General features: G+C 55.2%; 1 protein-coding gene across 1 annotated transcript; it reads left to right on the plus strand.

The window, feature by feature from the left end:
- Positions 1-271: 271 nt before the first annotated feature.
- MEX3C (mex-3 RNA binding family member C) lies at positions 272-11,755 on the plus strand. The gene is made up of 2 exons (XM_085875473.1): positions 272-1,605; positions 9,339-11,755. The coding sequence occupies exons 1-2, from the start codon at positions 1,353-1,355 to the stop codon at positions 10,592-10,594; spliced, it is 1,509 nt and encodes a 502-aa protein (XP_085731599.1). The 5' UTR covers positions 272-1,352; the 3' UTR covers positions 10,595-11,755.
- Positions 11,756-15,476: the final 3,721 nt, after the last annotated feature.

Raw genomic sequence — 15,476 nt, forward strand, 5'->3', positions numbered from 1 at the left:
ACCTCGACCCTTTCATTGAATCGAAGGGGGAGAGGGGGGGAGGGGGAGGGAAGCTTGGGGCGGGGTTGAACCTGAAGCTGATTGATATATGAACCTCAACCCTCACATTGAATCGAAGGGGTGGGGGAGGAGGGGAAGCTTTGGGGGGGGGGTGAATTGAACCTGGAGCTGATTAATATACGAAACTCAACCCTTACATTGAATCGAAGGGGTGGGGGGGGGAAGCTTTCGGGGGGGGGGGTTGAACCTGGAGCTGATTAATGTACGAACCTCGACCCTTACATTGAATCCAAAGTTTAATGATAATTTCGTTTCTGGTCCTTTATCCAGTTGTTTATTTTGAATAATCACCGGTATTTGTGGTTGGGGGTATTTGTGGTTGGGAAATCCTCCTATCATCCACGACACGTTTTCACGAGTTCCCAATATCAGACCAGTCACCAACTAAAACCACGTGATCCCCTCCCGATCGTTGAGTTCGTCCGTCACTCTCGTGACCCCGCAGGGTTTAATGAACCTTTGAGACAATATTTCATCAAAACGAACGATTATGAGTAATTGATTGGATGAGTAAGCCTCATCGATTAGCGCAACTCAATGTCAAAGCAAACTCTCTAAACTTTTTTTTTTCTAATTGGCCACAAATAACTCGCTCCACTTCATTCCGATTCACCTGCTCACTTCAATTTTTTTTTCCCCTGATAATTATTACAAACGAATAAAAACAATAATAATCCACATTGTTATCTCGTGTTTTAATAAATCCTTCGCATTGATTGTCGTTCCCATTAGCCCGCGTTATCTTGATCACGTTGTCCGGCACAATACCGGGCGATGCGAAGCATTAAGATAATAATTTATCTCTTCAATCCGACCAAGACCTTTCAAATATCGCTTCCGAAGCGCCATACGAGCACCTTATTAATCGAGGACACGCCCAGCCACCAATCACGCGGCGGCTCGCATCACGTGACAAGCCGGTCCAATGGACGGGCGACCACGAGGCGATGACGTCACAAAGCACAGGCGGAGGTTCGGCGGCTCGGCGCGCGCGTCGTGGGTAACTTGCGAGGGTGAGCGAGAAAGGGAGTTTTTTTTTTTTCTCCCCCCCAGGTCGATCTTAACAAAAAGCTTTGTTTGAGAACTTCTCGCTTTTTCCGTGGGAGTTTTAACTTATTTTTTTTTTATACTTTAAATATAAATTTTAAATAGAATCTCTTTCACTTCGGCAGATCAGACTAATTGAAGAGAGTACGACAAACGCCGCGATTGTCCATCTATCTGGTGTATCTATGATTGTATGTGTGTGTACACGACGTGCCCAGCGATAGATCGGACACGTGTGCGCGACTATGCCGAGCTCTGTGCTCGTTGACGGAGAGAGAACGACCGCGGAGCGGGTTGTCGGGCTGCAGGAACCGTTGGACGAGCACCGAGCGCTGCAGATGGCTCTGGAGCAGCTTTCCTTGCTGGGCCTCGACGAGGCGACGCCCGGCATCTCCAACGGCATCGCCGGCGACGGTCCCAGCAAGCGGCGAAACAACAGCACGGAGTGCGTCGCGGTGCCCAGCTCGGAGCACGTTGCCGAGATCGTGGGTCGACAAGGTGAGCGCTTTGTGTGTTCCCGAGAACAATGGCAGCAGCACCGGGCGCGGCCGTTCTCTCCTGCTTCGTGTGTTCCTGAAAATACTGTCTTTACCATTTCGGTGTGTTTGTAGCATGACGGACGTTGTTTTGATATTTAAATGCGCCCTTTGATTTCCAGATATCTTGGCTGTTTGTGTGGTTTTCGAGTGTCAGGTTTTGGATTTCGGTGCTTCCTCACGGTCTGCCTTTGTGCCTGCAAGGCCTGCCTGCCACTTCTGCCTTTATGCCTCCGGGGCATGCTTGAGGGGCCTGCCTTTGTGCCTGCGGGGCTCGCCGTTGTGCCTGCAGGGTGTGCCTGAAGGGCCCGCCTTTCTGCCTGCGGGTGGGGGGGGGCTGCCTGCAGGGCATGCGTCTTCTCTTTCTTTTTTGCCTGCGTGTCTGTTGGGTTTTTTTTTGTTTGTTTATTTTTTGTTGATGCGACTTGCCGTTGTGCCTGCCTTTGTCATTCTGCCTGGCCCTGCCTTTGTGCCAGCCAGGGGCACCTGGCCCTGCCTTTGTGCCAGCCAGGGGCACCTGGCCCTGCCTTTGTGCCAGCCAGGGGCACCTGGCCCTGCCTTTGTGCCAGCCAGGGGCACCTGGCCCTGCCTTTGTGCCAGCCAGGGGCACCTGGCCCTGCCTTTGTGCCAGCCAGGGGCACCTGGCCCTGCCTTTGTGCCTCTCAGGGGCACCTGGCCCTGCCTTTGTGCCTCTCAGGGGCACCTGGCCCTGCCTTTGTGCCAGCCAGGGGCACCTGGCCCTGCCTTTGTGCCTCTCAGGGGCACCTGGCCCTGCCTTTGTGTCTGCCTGGCCCTGCCTTTGTGCCAGCCAGGGGCACCTGGCCCTGCCTTTGTGCCAGCCAGGGGCACCTGGCCCTGCCTTTGTGCCTCTCAGGGGCACCTGGCCCTGCCTCTGTGCCTCTCAGGGGCACCTGGCCCTGCCTCTGTGCCTCTCAGGGGCACCTGGCCCTGCCTTTGTGCCTCTCAGGGGCACCTGGCCCTGCCTTTGTGCCTCTCAGGGGAACCTGGCCCTGCCTTTGTGCCTCTCAGGGGCACCTGGCCCTGCCTTTGTGCCTCTCAGGGACACCTGTCCCTGCCTTTGTGCCTCTCAGGTGCACCTGGTCCTGCCTTTGTGCCTCTCAGGGGCACCTGGCCCTGCCTTTGTGCCTGTCAGGGGCACCCGGCCCTGCCTGCGTTGGTGCCGTGCAGGGGCACCCGGCCCTGCCTGCGTTGGTGCCGGGCAGGGGCACCCGTCCCTGCCTGCGTTGGTGCCGGGCAGTGGCACCCGGCCCTGCCTGCGTTGGTGCATCATGGCTTGCATTCGTCTGACCCCGCATCCCAGCAATATCACCTTAACCTGCCCCCCCCCCGCTCGTCCTCCCACCCCAAACTGCCCAACACGACCTGCGACATCCCCCCCTGCCAAATCACCCGTGTGACCTGGGGCATCCCCTCCCCCTACCCACTCACACAACCTGTGAGCTCCCCTGCATGACCTGCGACCTCCATCCCTCCCCAAACCCACCAACACGACTTGCGACTTCCCCCCCCTCGCAACCTACGACCTCCCTCTTCCCCCAACCCACCCGCACGACCTCCCTCCCCCCAACCAACCCGCGCGACCTCCCTCCCCCCAACCAACCCGCGCGACCTCCCTCCCCCCCAACCAACCCGCGCGACCTCCCCCCCCAACCAACCCGCGCGACCTCCCTCCCCCCAACCAACCCGCGCGACCTCCCTCCCCCCAACCAACCCGCGCGACCGCCCTCCCCCCAACCAACCCGCACGACCTCCCTCCCCCCAACCAACCCGCGCGACCTCCCTCCCCCCCAACCAACCCGCGCGACCTCCCTCCCCCCCCAACCAACCCGCGCGACCTCCCTCCCCCAACCAACCCGCGCGACCTTCCTCCCCCCCCCCAACCAACCCGCGCGACCTTCCTCCCCCCCCAACCAACCCGCGCGACCTCCCTCCCCCCCCCAACCAACCCGCGCGACCTCCCTCCCCCCAACCAACCCGCGCGACCTCCCTCCCCCCAACCAACCCGCGCGACCTCCCTCCCCCCAACCAACCCGCGCGACCTCCCTCCTCCCCCCAACCAACCCGCGCGACCTCCCTCCCCCCCAACCAACCCGCGCGACCTCCCTCCCCCCAACCAACCCGCGCGACCTCCCTCCCCCCCAACCAACCCGCGCGACCTCCCTCCCCCCCCAACCAACCCGCGCGACCTCCTCCTCCCCCCCCCAACCAACCCGCGCGACCTCCCTCCCCCCAACCAACCCGCGCGACCTCCCTCCCCCCCCCAACCAACCCGCGCGACCTCCCTCCCCCCAACCAACCCGCGCGACCTCCCTCCCCCAACCAACCCGCGCGACCTCCCTCCCCCCAACCAACCCGCGCGACCTCCCTCCCCCCAACCAACCCGCGCGACCTCCCTCCCCCCCAACCAACCCGCGCGACCTCCCTCCCCCCCCCCCAACCAACCCGCGCGACCTCCCTCCCCCCAACCAACCCGCGCGACCTCCCTCCCCCCAACCAACCCGCGCGACCTCCCTCCCCCCCAACCAACCCGCGCGACCTCCCTCCCCCCAACCAACCCGCGCGACCTCCCCCCCCAACCAACCCGCGCGACCTCCCTCCCCCCCCAACCAACCCGCGCGACCTCCCTCCCCCCCAACCAACCCGCGCGACCTCCCTCCCCCCAACCAACCCGCGCGACCTCCCTCCCCCCCCAACCAACCCGCGCGACCTCCCTCCCCCCAACCAACCCGCGCGACCTCCCTCCCCCCAACCAACCCGCGCGACCTCCCTCCCCCCAACCAACCCGCGCGACCTCCCTCCCCCCAACCAACCCGCGCGACCTCCCTCCTCCCCCCCCAACCAACCCGCGCGACCTCCCTCCCCCCAACCAACCCGCGCGACCTCCCTCCCCCCCCCCCCCAACCAACCCGCGCGACCTCCCTCCCCCCCAACCAACCCGCGCGACCTCCCTCCCCCCCCCAACCAACCCGCGCGACCTCCCTCCCCCCCAACCAACCCGCGCGACCTCCCTCCCCCCCAACCAACCCGCGCGACCTCCCTCCCCCCCCAACCAACCCGCGCGACCTCCCTCCCCCCAACCAACCCGCGCGACCTCCCTCCCCCCAACCAACCCGCGCGACCTCCCTCCCCCCCCCCAACCAACCCGCGCGACCTCCCTCCCCCCAACCAACCCGCGCGACCTCCCTCCCCCCCAACCAACCCGCGCGACCTCCCTCCCCCCCCAACCAACCCGCGCGACCTCCTCCCCCCCAACCAACCCGCGCGACCTCCCTCCCTCCCCCCCAACCAACCCGCGCGACCTCCCTCCCTCCCCCCAACCAACCCGCGCGACCTCCCTCCCTCCCCCCCCAACCAACCCGCGCGACCTCCCTCCCCCCCCCAACCAACCCGCGCGACCTCCCTCCCCCCCAACCAACCCGCGCGACCTCCCTCCCCCCAACCCACCCGCGCGACCTCCCTCCCCCCAACCCACCCGCGTGACCTCCCTCCCCCCAACCCACCCGCGTGACATGCGACCTCCCTCCCCCCCCCACCCGCGCGATCTGCGACTGACTTCCCTCCCCCCAACCCACGTGACCTGCGACCGACCTCCCTCCCCCCAACCCACCCACTCGCGCGCCTGTGACCGACCTCCCCTCCCCCAACCCACCCACTCGCGCGCCTGTGACCGACTGACCACCCACCCGTGCGATCTGCAACCGACCTCCCTCCCCCAACACACCCGCGCCACCTCCCTCCCGCCCCAACCCACCCGCGTGACCTCCCTCCCCCCAACCCATCCGCATGACCTCTCCCCCTCCCCCAACCCACCCGCGCGAACTCCCTCCCTCCCCCAAACCACCCGCGCGAACTCCCTCCCCCACCAACCCACCCGAGCGACCTCCCTCCCCACCAACCCACCCGAGCGACCTCCCTCCCCCCAACCCACCCGCGCGACCTCCCCCCAACCCACCCGCGCGACCTCCCCCCCAACCCACCCGCGCGACCACCCTCCCCCAACCCCCCATGTGACCCCTCCTCCCAACCCCCCCCCCACGTGACCCCTCCCCCAACCCCCACGTGACCCCTCCCCCAACCCCCCACGCGACCCCTCCCCCAACCCCCCACGCGACCCCTCCCCCAACCCCCACGCGACCCCCTCCCCGCGCGACCCCCTCCCCCAACCCCCTGCGTGACCTCCCTCCCCCCAACCCCCCGCGCGACCTCCCTCCCCCAACCCCCCGCGCGACCTCCCTCCCCCAACCCCCCGCGCGACCTCCCTCCCCCAACCCCCGCGCGACCTCCCTCCCCCAACCCCCCCGCGCGACCTCCCTCCCCCCAACCCCCCCGCGCGACCTCCCTCCCCCAACCCCCGCGCGACCTCCCTCCCCCCAACCCCCCCGCGCGACCTCCCTCCCCCCAACCCCCCCGCGCGACCTCCCTCCCCCCAACCCCCCCGCGCGACCTCCCTCCCCCAACCCCCCCGCGCGACCTCCCTCCCCCAACCCCCCCCGCGCGACCTCCCTCCCCCAACCCCCCGCGCGACCTCCCTCCCCCAACCCCCCGCGCGACCTCCCTCCCCCAACCCCCCCGCGCGACCTCCCTCCCCCCAACCCCCGCGCGACCTCCCTCCCCCAACCCCCGCGCGACCTCCCTCCCCCCAACCCCCCGCGCGACCTCCCTCCCCCAACCCCCGCGCGACCTCCCTCCCCCAACCCCCCCGCGCGACCTCCCTCCCCCCCCCCCCCCCCGCGCGACCTCCCTCCCCCCAACCCCCCGCGCGACCTGCCTCCCCCCAACCCCCCGCGCGACCTGCCTCCCCCAACCCCCCGCGCGACCTGCCTCCCCCCAACCCCCCCGCGCGACCTGCCTCCCCCCAACCCCCGCGCGACCTGCCTCCCCCAACCCCCCCGCGCGACCTGCCTCCCCCCAACCCCCGCGCGACCTGCCTCCCCCAACCCCCCGCGCGACCTCCCTCCCCCCAACCCCCCCGCGCGACCTCCCTCCCCCCAACCCCCCGCGCGACCTCCCTCCCCCAACCCCCCGCGCGACCTCCCTCCCCCCCAACCCCCGGCGCGACCTCCCACTGACCTCCCACCCACCCGCGCGACCTCCCTCCCCCCCGAACCACACGCGCGCCCTGCGACCGACCTCCCACCCGAGCGACCTGCCGCCTCCCTCCCTCCCCCCAACCCACCCACCTGCGCGATCAGCGACCTCCCTCCCCGAACCACCCGCACCACCTGCCACTGACCTCCCTCCCCCCAACCCATCCGTGCGCCTTGCGACCGACCTCCCTCCCCCCCAACCCACCCACCCGAGAGAACTGCCACCTCCCTCCCCCAACCCACCCACCCGCTTGACCAGCGACCTCCCTCCCCCCCGAACCACCCACACGACCTGTGACCTCCCTCCCCCCAACCCACCCGCGTGACCTCCCTCCCCCCAACCCACCCACGTGACCTCCCTCCCCCAACCCACCCGCGCAACCTCCCTCCCCTCCCCCAACCCTGCCGCACCACCTGCGACCCTGCCACCTGCGACCTCCAACCCCCCCCCCCACGCCACCTGCGACCTCCCACCCCCCCACGCCACCTGCGACCTCCCACCCCCCCCCACGCCACCTGCGACCTCCCACCCCCCCCCACGCCACCTGCGACCTCCCACCCCCCCACGCCACCTGCGACCTCCCACCCCCCCACGCCACCTGCGACCTCCTCCCTCCCACCCCCCACCCCAGCCACCTGCGACCTCCCCCCCGAATTTGCGCGACCTGTGACCTCCCACGATCTCCCGTCTGACTGACCTTCACAGCGGTCTCGCACGACCTGTGACCCGACCCCGAGATCCCCCCCCACTCACACGCACACGCACCCACGCACACGCACCTCCCACGCGACCCACTTCCCGGTCACCTCACACCCCTTGCGCCTGCCATCACCCTCTGAAATATTTCATCTGACCACTGCACATGGCATTTGAGGTCCTATATTTCACAATGTCCAACTTTTAGTGACCAGTTGATTGAGACCTGATATGTACCTCCACCATTGAAGGTGGAAGGAGTTATGTTTTCACCCATTTATTAACCTCCGCCATCGAAGATGGACGGAAGTTACTGTTTTCACCCCTGTCTGTTTGTCTGTTTGTCTGTTTGTTTGTCTGTTTGTTTGTTTGTTTGTTTGTTTGTTTGTGAACAGTATTACGGAAAAACTCCTTTACGGATTTCCACGAAACTTGGTGGGGGGATTAGGTATGGTCCAAGGATCATGTCATTGGATTTTGGACTTGGTCCGAAGTCCAATATGGCCGCTATGGCGGCCATTTTGAAAAAATATTAGAATTTTTGTTTTTGCATTTCTTCATGTTTTAAGTGATTTCCAACCCCAAAACAAAATTTTGTGAGAGAAAAAAAACAAACAAAATTTTGCAACTTTTCTTTCAAAAAATTTCGATGTTATTTGAAAAATATTTGTTAGAGAAAAAAAAAACAAATTTTGCACCTTTTTTATCAAAAAAATTTTGATTTTATTTTTTCGGCATTTCTACATGCGCGTCGATCTACTTTAGTTTATTCAATCGTGGTTCGGTAGAGTCTGATCCGTTTTGACCTACAATGAATGGGATATCAGGTTCACTTAAGTGACCCAGCAGTATTGACGGCGGAGGTTTTGCACTCCACCGAGTGCTCCCCCTCTTGTTTTGTATATTTGTCTGTCTGTGTGCAGCATATCTCAAAAAGTTGTGAATGGATTTGGATCAAATTTGGTGGTGAGGTTGGGTGTGTGACAAGGCCGAACTGATTAGATTTTGTTGAAGATCCAGATCCGACAACTGGAATTTTTTCAGTTACTCTTCACCATTGGGCGATTGCGCCAAAAATGACATGTAGCACGGTATCTCAAAAAGATGAGAACGGATTTGGACGAAGCTTGGTGGACACTGGTCTGTGACGAGGAAGTATTGATTAAACTTTGGTGAAGATCCGAATCCAGATCCAATAATTTTTTTGTTTCTTCACCATTGAGAGATCGGGCTAAAAAACAAGATGTGGTTTGATCTCTCAAAACGTTAGTGACGGATTCGGACAAGACGTGGTGGACATGTTATGTGTGTTAACAAGGACAAATTGAGCCAACTTTGAAGATCCGAATCCAGATGCGAGGATTTTTTAATTTTTTTTAAGTGATTCTTCACCGTTGAGAGATGTTTCCAAAAACGATTCATCACATGGCATTTCAAACAACAATTGGGCCTGATATGTTCTACACGATCAGGCATTGCGTGGCAGAGGTATGTGTTCTACCGAGTGCCCTTCTCGTTTGTATGGAATTTTTTTTTTTCCTCATTGATCTGTGCAACTTTGGCAAATTGCATGAGAATCGAGAGAGGTCAGTTATCAGACAGGTCAAAAGTGAGGCGGTTGACATGGAATTCCCCAAATGTGTGTGTCGAATTTCATTCTTGATCCATTCTCAGCTTTTCCTCTTCTCTCATCCTTCACCTACCCCAGTGGGTAAAATAGCTTTTATACTGTGGTGTTTTGCCTTTTCCTTTTGGCTGACTGTTGTTTGCAGTTTTTTTTTGTATTTTTGTTAATTCCTGTCGTTATTGTGGTGGATACTACTATTGTCACCCGTTTGGTATCAGCTTCCTGTCAAGCACTACTAATCCGAAAAATGTCCTCCCCTCTAGGGTGCAAGATTAAAGCTCTTCGAGCTAAAACGAATACATATATCAAGACTCCTGTACGTGGTGAAGAGCCTGTATTTGTCATCACTGGACGACAGGAAGATGTGGCTATGGCAAAGCGTGAGATCCTCTCTGCTGCTGAGCACTTTTCGGTCATTCGTGCCTCACGGAATAAGCCCGGTGGACCTGGTGCCATTTCTGATAGTGGCACCGGTCCTTGTCCGCTTCCCTGTCCACCGAACGTCCCTGGACAAACGACCATTCAAGTGCGTGTACCATACCGTGTTGTAGGCCTCGTTGTTGGGCCTAAGGGAGCAACCATCAAGCGCATCCAACAGTCGACGCACACTTACATTGTGACGCCGAGCCGAGACAAGGAGCCAGTGTTTGAAGTAACAGGGATGCCTGAGAATGTGGACCGAGCACGCGAGGAGATTGAGGCACACATTGCTGTACGTACTGGTGGCCTTGTTGACTTCAACGACGAAAACGACTTCCACATCAATGGTACTGACGTTGGCTTTGAGGCTGGCAACTACCAGCCTGGCAGCCTGTGGATACGGCCTCCCCGGAAACCCTTTTCTAACAACCGCAATGACAGTTCTAGCTCTTTAGGCAGTACTTCTACTGATCTGGGTAGTGGGAGAATCAGTACGGATTTCAGTCCAACAAGTCCATACAGCAGCAATGCAGGCTTTGCTTTTGCTGACTCTCTCTCTTCTCTTAATTCTGAGGAGCCCGGTGTCGATGCACCCAGCTACGACGGACCATCGGTCAGCCAGGGCTCAGTACCACCTGCTGCCTTGCTTTGGGCTCAGTTCGAACGCACCAACCCAATGGCCGTTCTTGGAGCCACGGGAGCTCTCCAAGCCCGACCGCGAGCTGCCTCAGGTGCCACCCGCCTTTCGCCCACCTTTGCTGGAGGGGGCAGCATTCTGGAGCATCCGCTGGCAAGACGTGCTCGCAGTGACCCCTTGAATCACACGCTCGGAAGCTATCTCACAGCGCCGACGCTTAACGGCTCCGCCGACTGCAGCCTAGCGCCAGGCCCAGGCTCGAGCGATCCGCCTGATCCCGTCACCGTGGCCAAAGGCCGAGAATGCAGCGTTTGCCAGAGAAGTTCGGTCACGGCCGCGCTTGTTCCTTGTGGCCACAACCTTTTCTGCATGGAGTGTGCCGGTGAAATCTGCCAGAAGAGCGAGGCCAAGTGCCCAGTCTGTCGTGCTCCCGTTACTCAGGCCATTCAAATATTTTCCTAACCGCGCAGCGGCGGTCGTTTGAAGCCAGCGAGCGTCATGCGAGTCGTCCCTTTACTTTTATCGCACTCCTCTAACTCCATTTATTTTATATTATTATCTTCGTTTCCTCAACTCCGTTGCACCGTCTTCCACCCCTGACCCCCCTTCCCACCACCTTCCCGTTTCCCCAGCCTTTTCCGCCCACGTCCATGCAATTCATCTCCACCTGATATCCTCAACCGAGCTTTCCTGCTCCACCGCATCCTCTCGATCTCATTCCCTTTCTCCAGGGCCAATTAACGATGTTGCAAGCAGGTCAGCTTATAGCCATGTAATCTCTATATTATATATTCTCACAGATAAATATATTTTTGTTTTTTTGACTTGAAGAATTGCATTATATTTCTTATAATAAATGTTTACGATTTAGTGGATTAATTTAAATTATGGAGGTTGAGATCAATATTTTTTGTTATTGAGGGCAGTCTTTTTTGCATATATGGCATGACACTGTTAAAACTACCTTTAATAACAAACTACAATGAATTATTAACACGCGTTGTTGATGCTTTTCAAATAGTATTGTAATATTAGAGGTAGTTGAGGAAAAAGAAAAAAAAATATGCGAATAGACTAATGTTAGCATTTCACTAAAAAGCATGTTTCTTAAAGGTACACTGTATGTGACAAATATCTATTATTGATGGAACAAAGACGACATCCCGTTATTATAAATGTATGCCTTTTATGAACGATGGGACCCTGAAAATTCCACTGCATCAAAAAAGTGATTTTGTTTTATATTTTAGTATGTTTACTACGAGTTTCTGTATATCTAGTTAAATTTAATGAGTCTATACTTTATTAAGCAGAGTGGAGAGAATATATTTTTTATTTTATCAAACAGGCCTTTTATGGATGTGGCCAAATAGTAATGTTATATTTACAGAGACAGATGACTGAAAACTGTATTTGAGAGTTTTATTTTTCTGACCGTACCAATGTTCTGCTTGAGCAGATTGTAGGCCACCGTTGGTTTCTGGAACACTTCTTGCACTCGACCCGAATATTAAGCACATTACGTGTATTACCTGATGGTACAAATTATAGTAATTGTTTCGGAGGGAAATTGACACCGTCTTGGTCAATACCTGTTGAAAAAATAAACGGACCTTTAAAATACTTATTGTTTTTATTTTGGGTTTCTTCTCTGTAAGCTTTCTTTGACGGGCGTAAGCGCGTTGTGTTTGTTGTTCCCAACGTGAACGCAACCCATGGGACTTGCCGAAAACTTTTAGCCACTGCCTTGGACGGCTCCCACTGCATTCCCTGTGCCGATGTGATGGACAACCATGCGCCGTTGTTTCGTTCCGATCTCTCCACGCGCCTTCGCGTTGCCAAAATTGCCACTTCGGGTTGACTCGAGAGAAAATTTTCACCTGTGTTTTCATAAATAAATAAATAACTATCGAAAGCTTTATTTTAAACACAGTAGTTTACCAACTAAGTTTACTGGCCTGACAGGATGGCCAAGAGGTATCCAAACCTGTCTTTGAGCCATCCAGCCTTGGTTCGAATCTGGATGCAGTTATGAACTGTCATCCTGGTGTTTCGCAGACAGTGTGCGGAGTCCACTGACGGGACGGTATGCATGTAGACGCGTCTGCCACACCTCTGGTGACACAGCAGACGTTTAAAGATCTCACTGAGTTATCACCACACCCTGAATTGATTCCAAATCTCTGCCCTAAACTGCAGGGAGAAAGTGGTTTGTTCTTGTTCGATATCCCTTGACCATCGGGTCACACTGGTTGCTATCTCAAAACATGGTTGTTTTATTCTGGATTTCAGCTCTTGCACTTAAATCGATTCGTGCTCCCGAGTGTTCACACGCCACATGAATGGTCGTCTTCGGCTACGAAGGGCAATCGATCACTCGTTTACCGAATCCTAGTTTTGAATGTCGAACGAAGCCGAGCGTGCACGCGCAAAATGTGCTTGTTGAGTTTTTTTTATTTTTGTGCACACGGTTTTGTGTCATTCATTGTTCTGAACTGCTCATTGTGGTTTAGAAGAGCTATAGGTAATACCCAGATACTCGCCATGTGGGCCAATTTATATATTTATTTTCCTGTTCGGGGTGCTTGCTCGGTACAGTTGCATATGCCCGAGTTATTGTCTTTAGTCTGCTAGTTCAACGTTCTAATTTTAAGTCTTGCTCCAGTGTTCTTCAGCTGTCGAAACACCTTTGTATAGAGATTTTGGACAAAAAAAAAACTATTCGCTTAAACCCTGAGGACGAAGAAGGGAAAAAATCGCAAATCTCATGAGTCACCGTGTGTTTTCTGGCGAGCTCGGGCTGTTGCTGAAACATGACTACATGGTAAACAAGTTTGTTCCAAACGATGGATATCTATGTCGTCTTGTGTTTCAATTCCTCGGAGTAAATCCGAATATTTGAATACCTGTCCTGCTTTGATGACGTCACCGTTCTTTCACTTGTTGCAGCATCTTCACGGAGCATGCTCTTACTTATGCACCATGGTGTAAGGATGTAGGTTCACGGTCGCATTTATATGTTCGGCCTTAATTTTGGTTCAAGCAACGAAGAAGGTAAGGATGCAGGGGTAACAAAAAATGGTCATGGATCACGTGGTAAAGATGTTGAACGTGCCGTTTTCGTGGCAGCCCTTTGAAGATTACAGGGAAAAGAATGACAGCAGGCAAGATGTGTCGAGGTGTATCTGTAGGGTTGGACATTGATTACATGTTTAACGAGAGCAGCACTCAGTGGAGTGCATACCTCCAAAAAAGAATGTCTCCGATCCTGATCCGGATCTTCACCAAAATCGAATCTATTCGTCCTTGTCACACACCAAACCCGTCCATGAAGTTTCGTCCGAACCTGTCCATAACTTTTTATATCAAGATATCCTGCTCACATACATCCAAACAAATAGGGGCGATTACATCACCTCCATCCACCTTTGGTGGCAGAGGTAACTAAAGGTAAGTGGAAAGGGTACACCCTTTCAAAGATACATTAAGCAGGCTGTCCTGTCTTTCGGAACTCACTCGTTGGGTGACGCTATCACAATACGTTTTCTCATGGTAAATCCACTCTTGCCAACTTCTAACCGACAGGGACACTGCATTAACAAATAACAAACAACCACACCTCATAAATGATCAGACGTGGTCGAATGGATACGCTCGATTGATCCATCTTTTCACGGTAATTGTTACCAGGGTACAAATCTATTATATTGGCCTCAAGGGTAAATTTTGTAGGATATTGACTAAAACAAACAAACAAATGTATTGATAGTGCGATAGGAAAATGAGGAAGTTACGCCTTTACAATACGTTTGTTGTCATGGTTCCTCTTTCTGTATTCCTTTGACTGATTTCTCCATTCTATCTCTGCACTCTGTCGAGCCATTTCACCATGCACTTGTCAGCCTATCTATGATGTATCTGGCATAGTGCTGGGCAACTGCTTCATAAGTATCCTCTTTCTATGTTGTAAGAAGCTAACTGCGTGCGATTGAGCATGAATCTGTGTTTCGGTCAGCTGTCGCTGCTTGCGTGCGAGGCATGCCATCTCCATGAATGCTGGTTAATAAAAACGAGTATATCCTGGAGCTATCATTCCAGAATATTCTGCCAGAGCATTTGGTACACATTCCAAAATTGAAGTTGTTTTATTTTATTTTATTTTTCCTTTGGTTCTGAGGCAGATGGACTAATAGGGGATTGATTGATTGATTTGGTTTGGCTTGGGGGATGAGAATGCAACTAAAGGGAATAGAAAACTAGTTTTAAGTTGTGTAAGGTACAGAGGATTGATGCTGATGTCCCTGCAGGCTTTGAAATGTTGTGCAGTATACTCTTTGACTCCTCCGTGTGCCTTGCATGGTGATCAAAACTCTACGCTGAAAGTCGGCGTTTTATTATTTTTGCACTGCACATTTGCTGATTGTTCAAAGCTAATGTTCAGTCATTTTTGGTATACCTGAAGTTTTGTATCATCCCATGTTCCTTTAGTTATTATTTCCTTTGTGGTAAAGGTGTGGCTGCACAGTTCTTGGGGAAATTATTTATTAGCTTCACCACCAAGGTGGACAGAGGTTATGTATTCACCCCTGTTTGTCTGTCTGTAAGCATATCTCAAAGAAGTTATGGACGGATTCAGACGAAAGTTGGTGGACAACTCGGGTATGCGACGAGAACAAGCTGATTAGGTTTTGTGAAAGGTGCAGATCCAGATCCAGCCTATCAGTGGGCGACAAAATGTAGACCTTTCAGCCTGGCAGAGGTATGAGCTCTACCAAGTGCCGTTTTGGGACGTGAACAAAATGTCAACTTATCTCTTTCCTTCCCAATGATTCCATGTTTCCCCTGCATTGCCAAACCTGACATGTTGCTTCAATCCATGAGGTAATGCGGACAAGGTTGTTCGTGATTGATTTCAAACATTGATAATGCTCAAAGTTGCCATCAAACCCAAATTGTACAGGTGATAGGAACACTGAAGCTATGCAATTGTTTTATCTCTGTATTTTCCAAATTTGTTGCACAAATACTCTACTCTTCAGGGATTTGCAACTTAGATTATTGCTCGTCCTGTCTCATATCTTAGTTGTAGGTTTAAAAAAAAAGAGAATACATATCTCAAATGGTCTCTCACAAGTAGTGCAAGGAATGTAAACATACTTCAAATCTCTCACACACACACACACACACACACACACACACACACACACACACACACACACACACACACACACACACACACACACACACACACACACACACACACACACACACACACACACTTCCACCCATTGAGTTCAGTACGCTCCCTCTTGCACTATTCTGCCCATGTAGGACGAGAGAGACC

This window comes from Eptatretus burgeri, chromosome 3 (genome assembly GCF_056783735.1).
Source record: "Eptatretus burgeri isolate ZD-2024b chromosome 3, Ebu_testis_v1, whole genome shotgun sequence".
Taxonomy (NCBI): domain Eukaryota; kingdom Metazoa; phylum Chordata; class Myxini; order Myxiniformes; family Myxinidae; genus Eptatretus; species Eptatretus burgeri.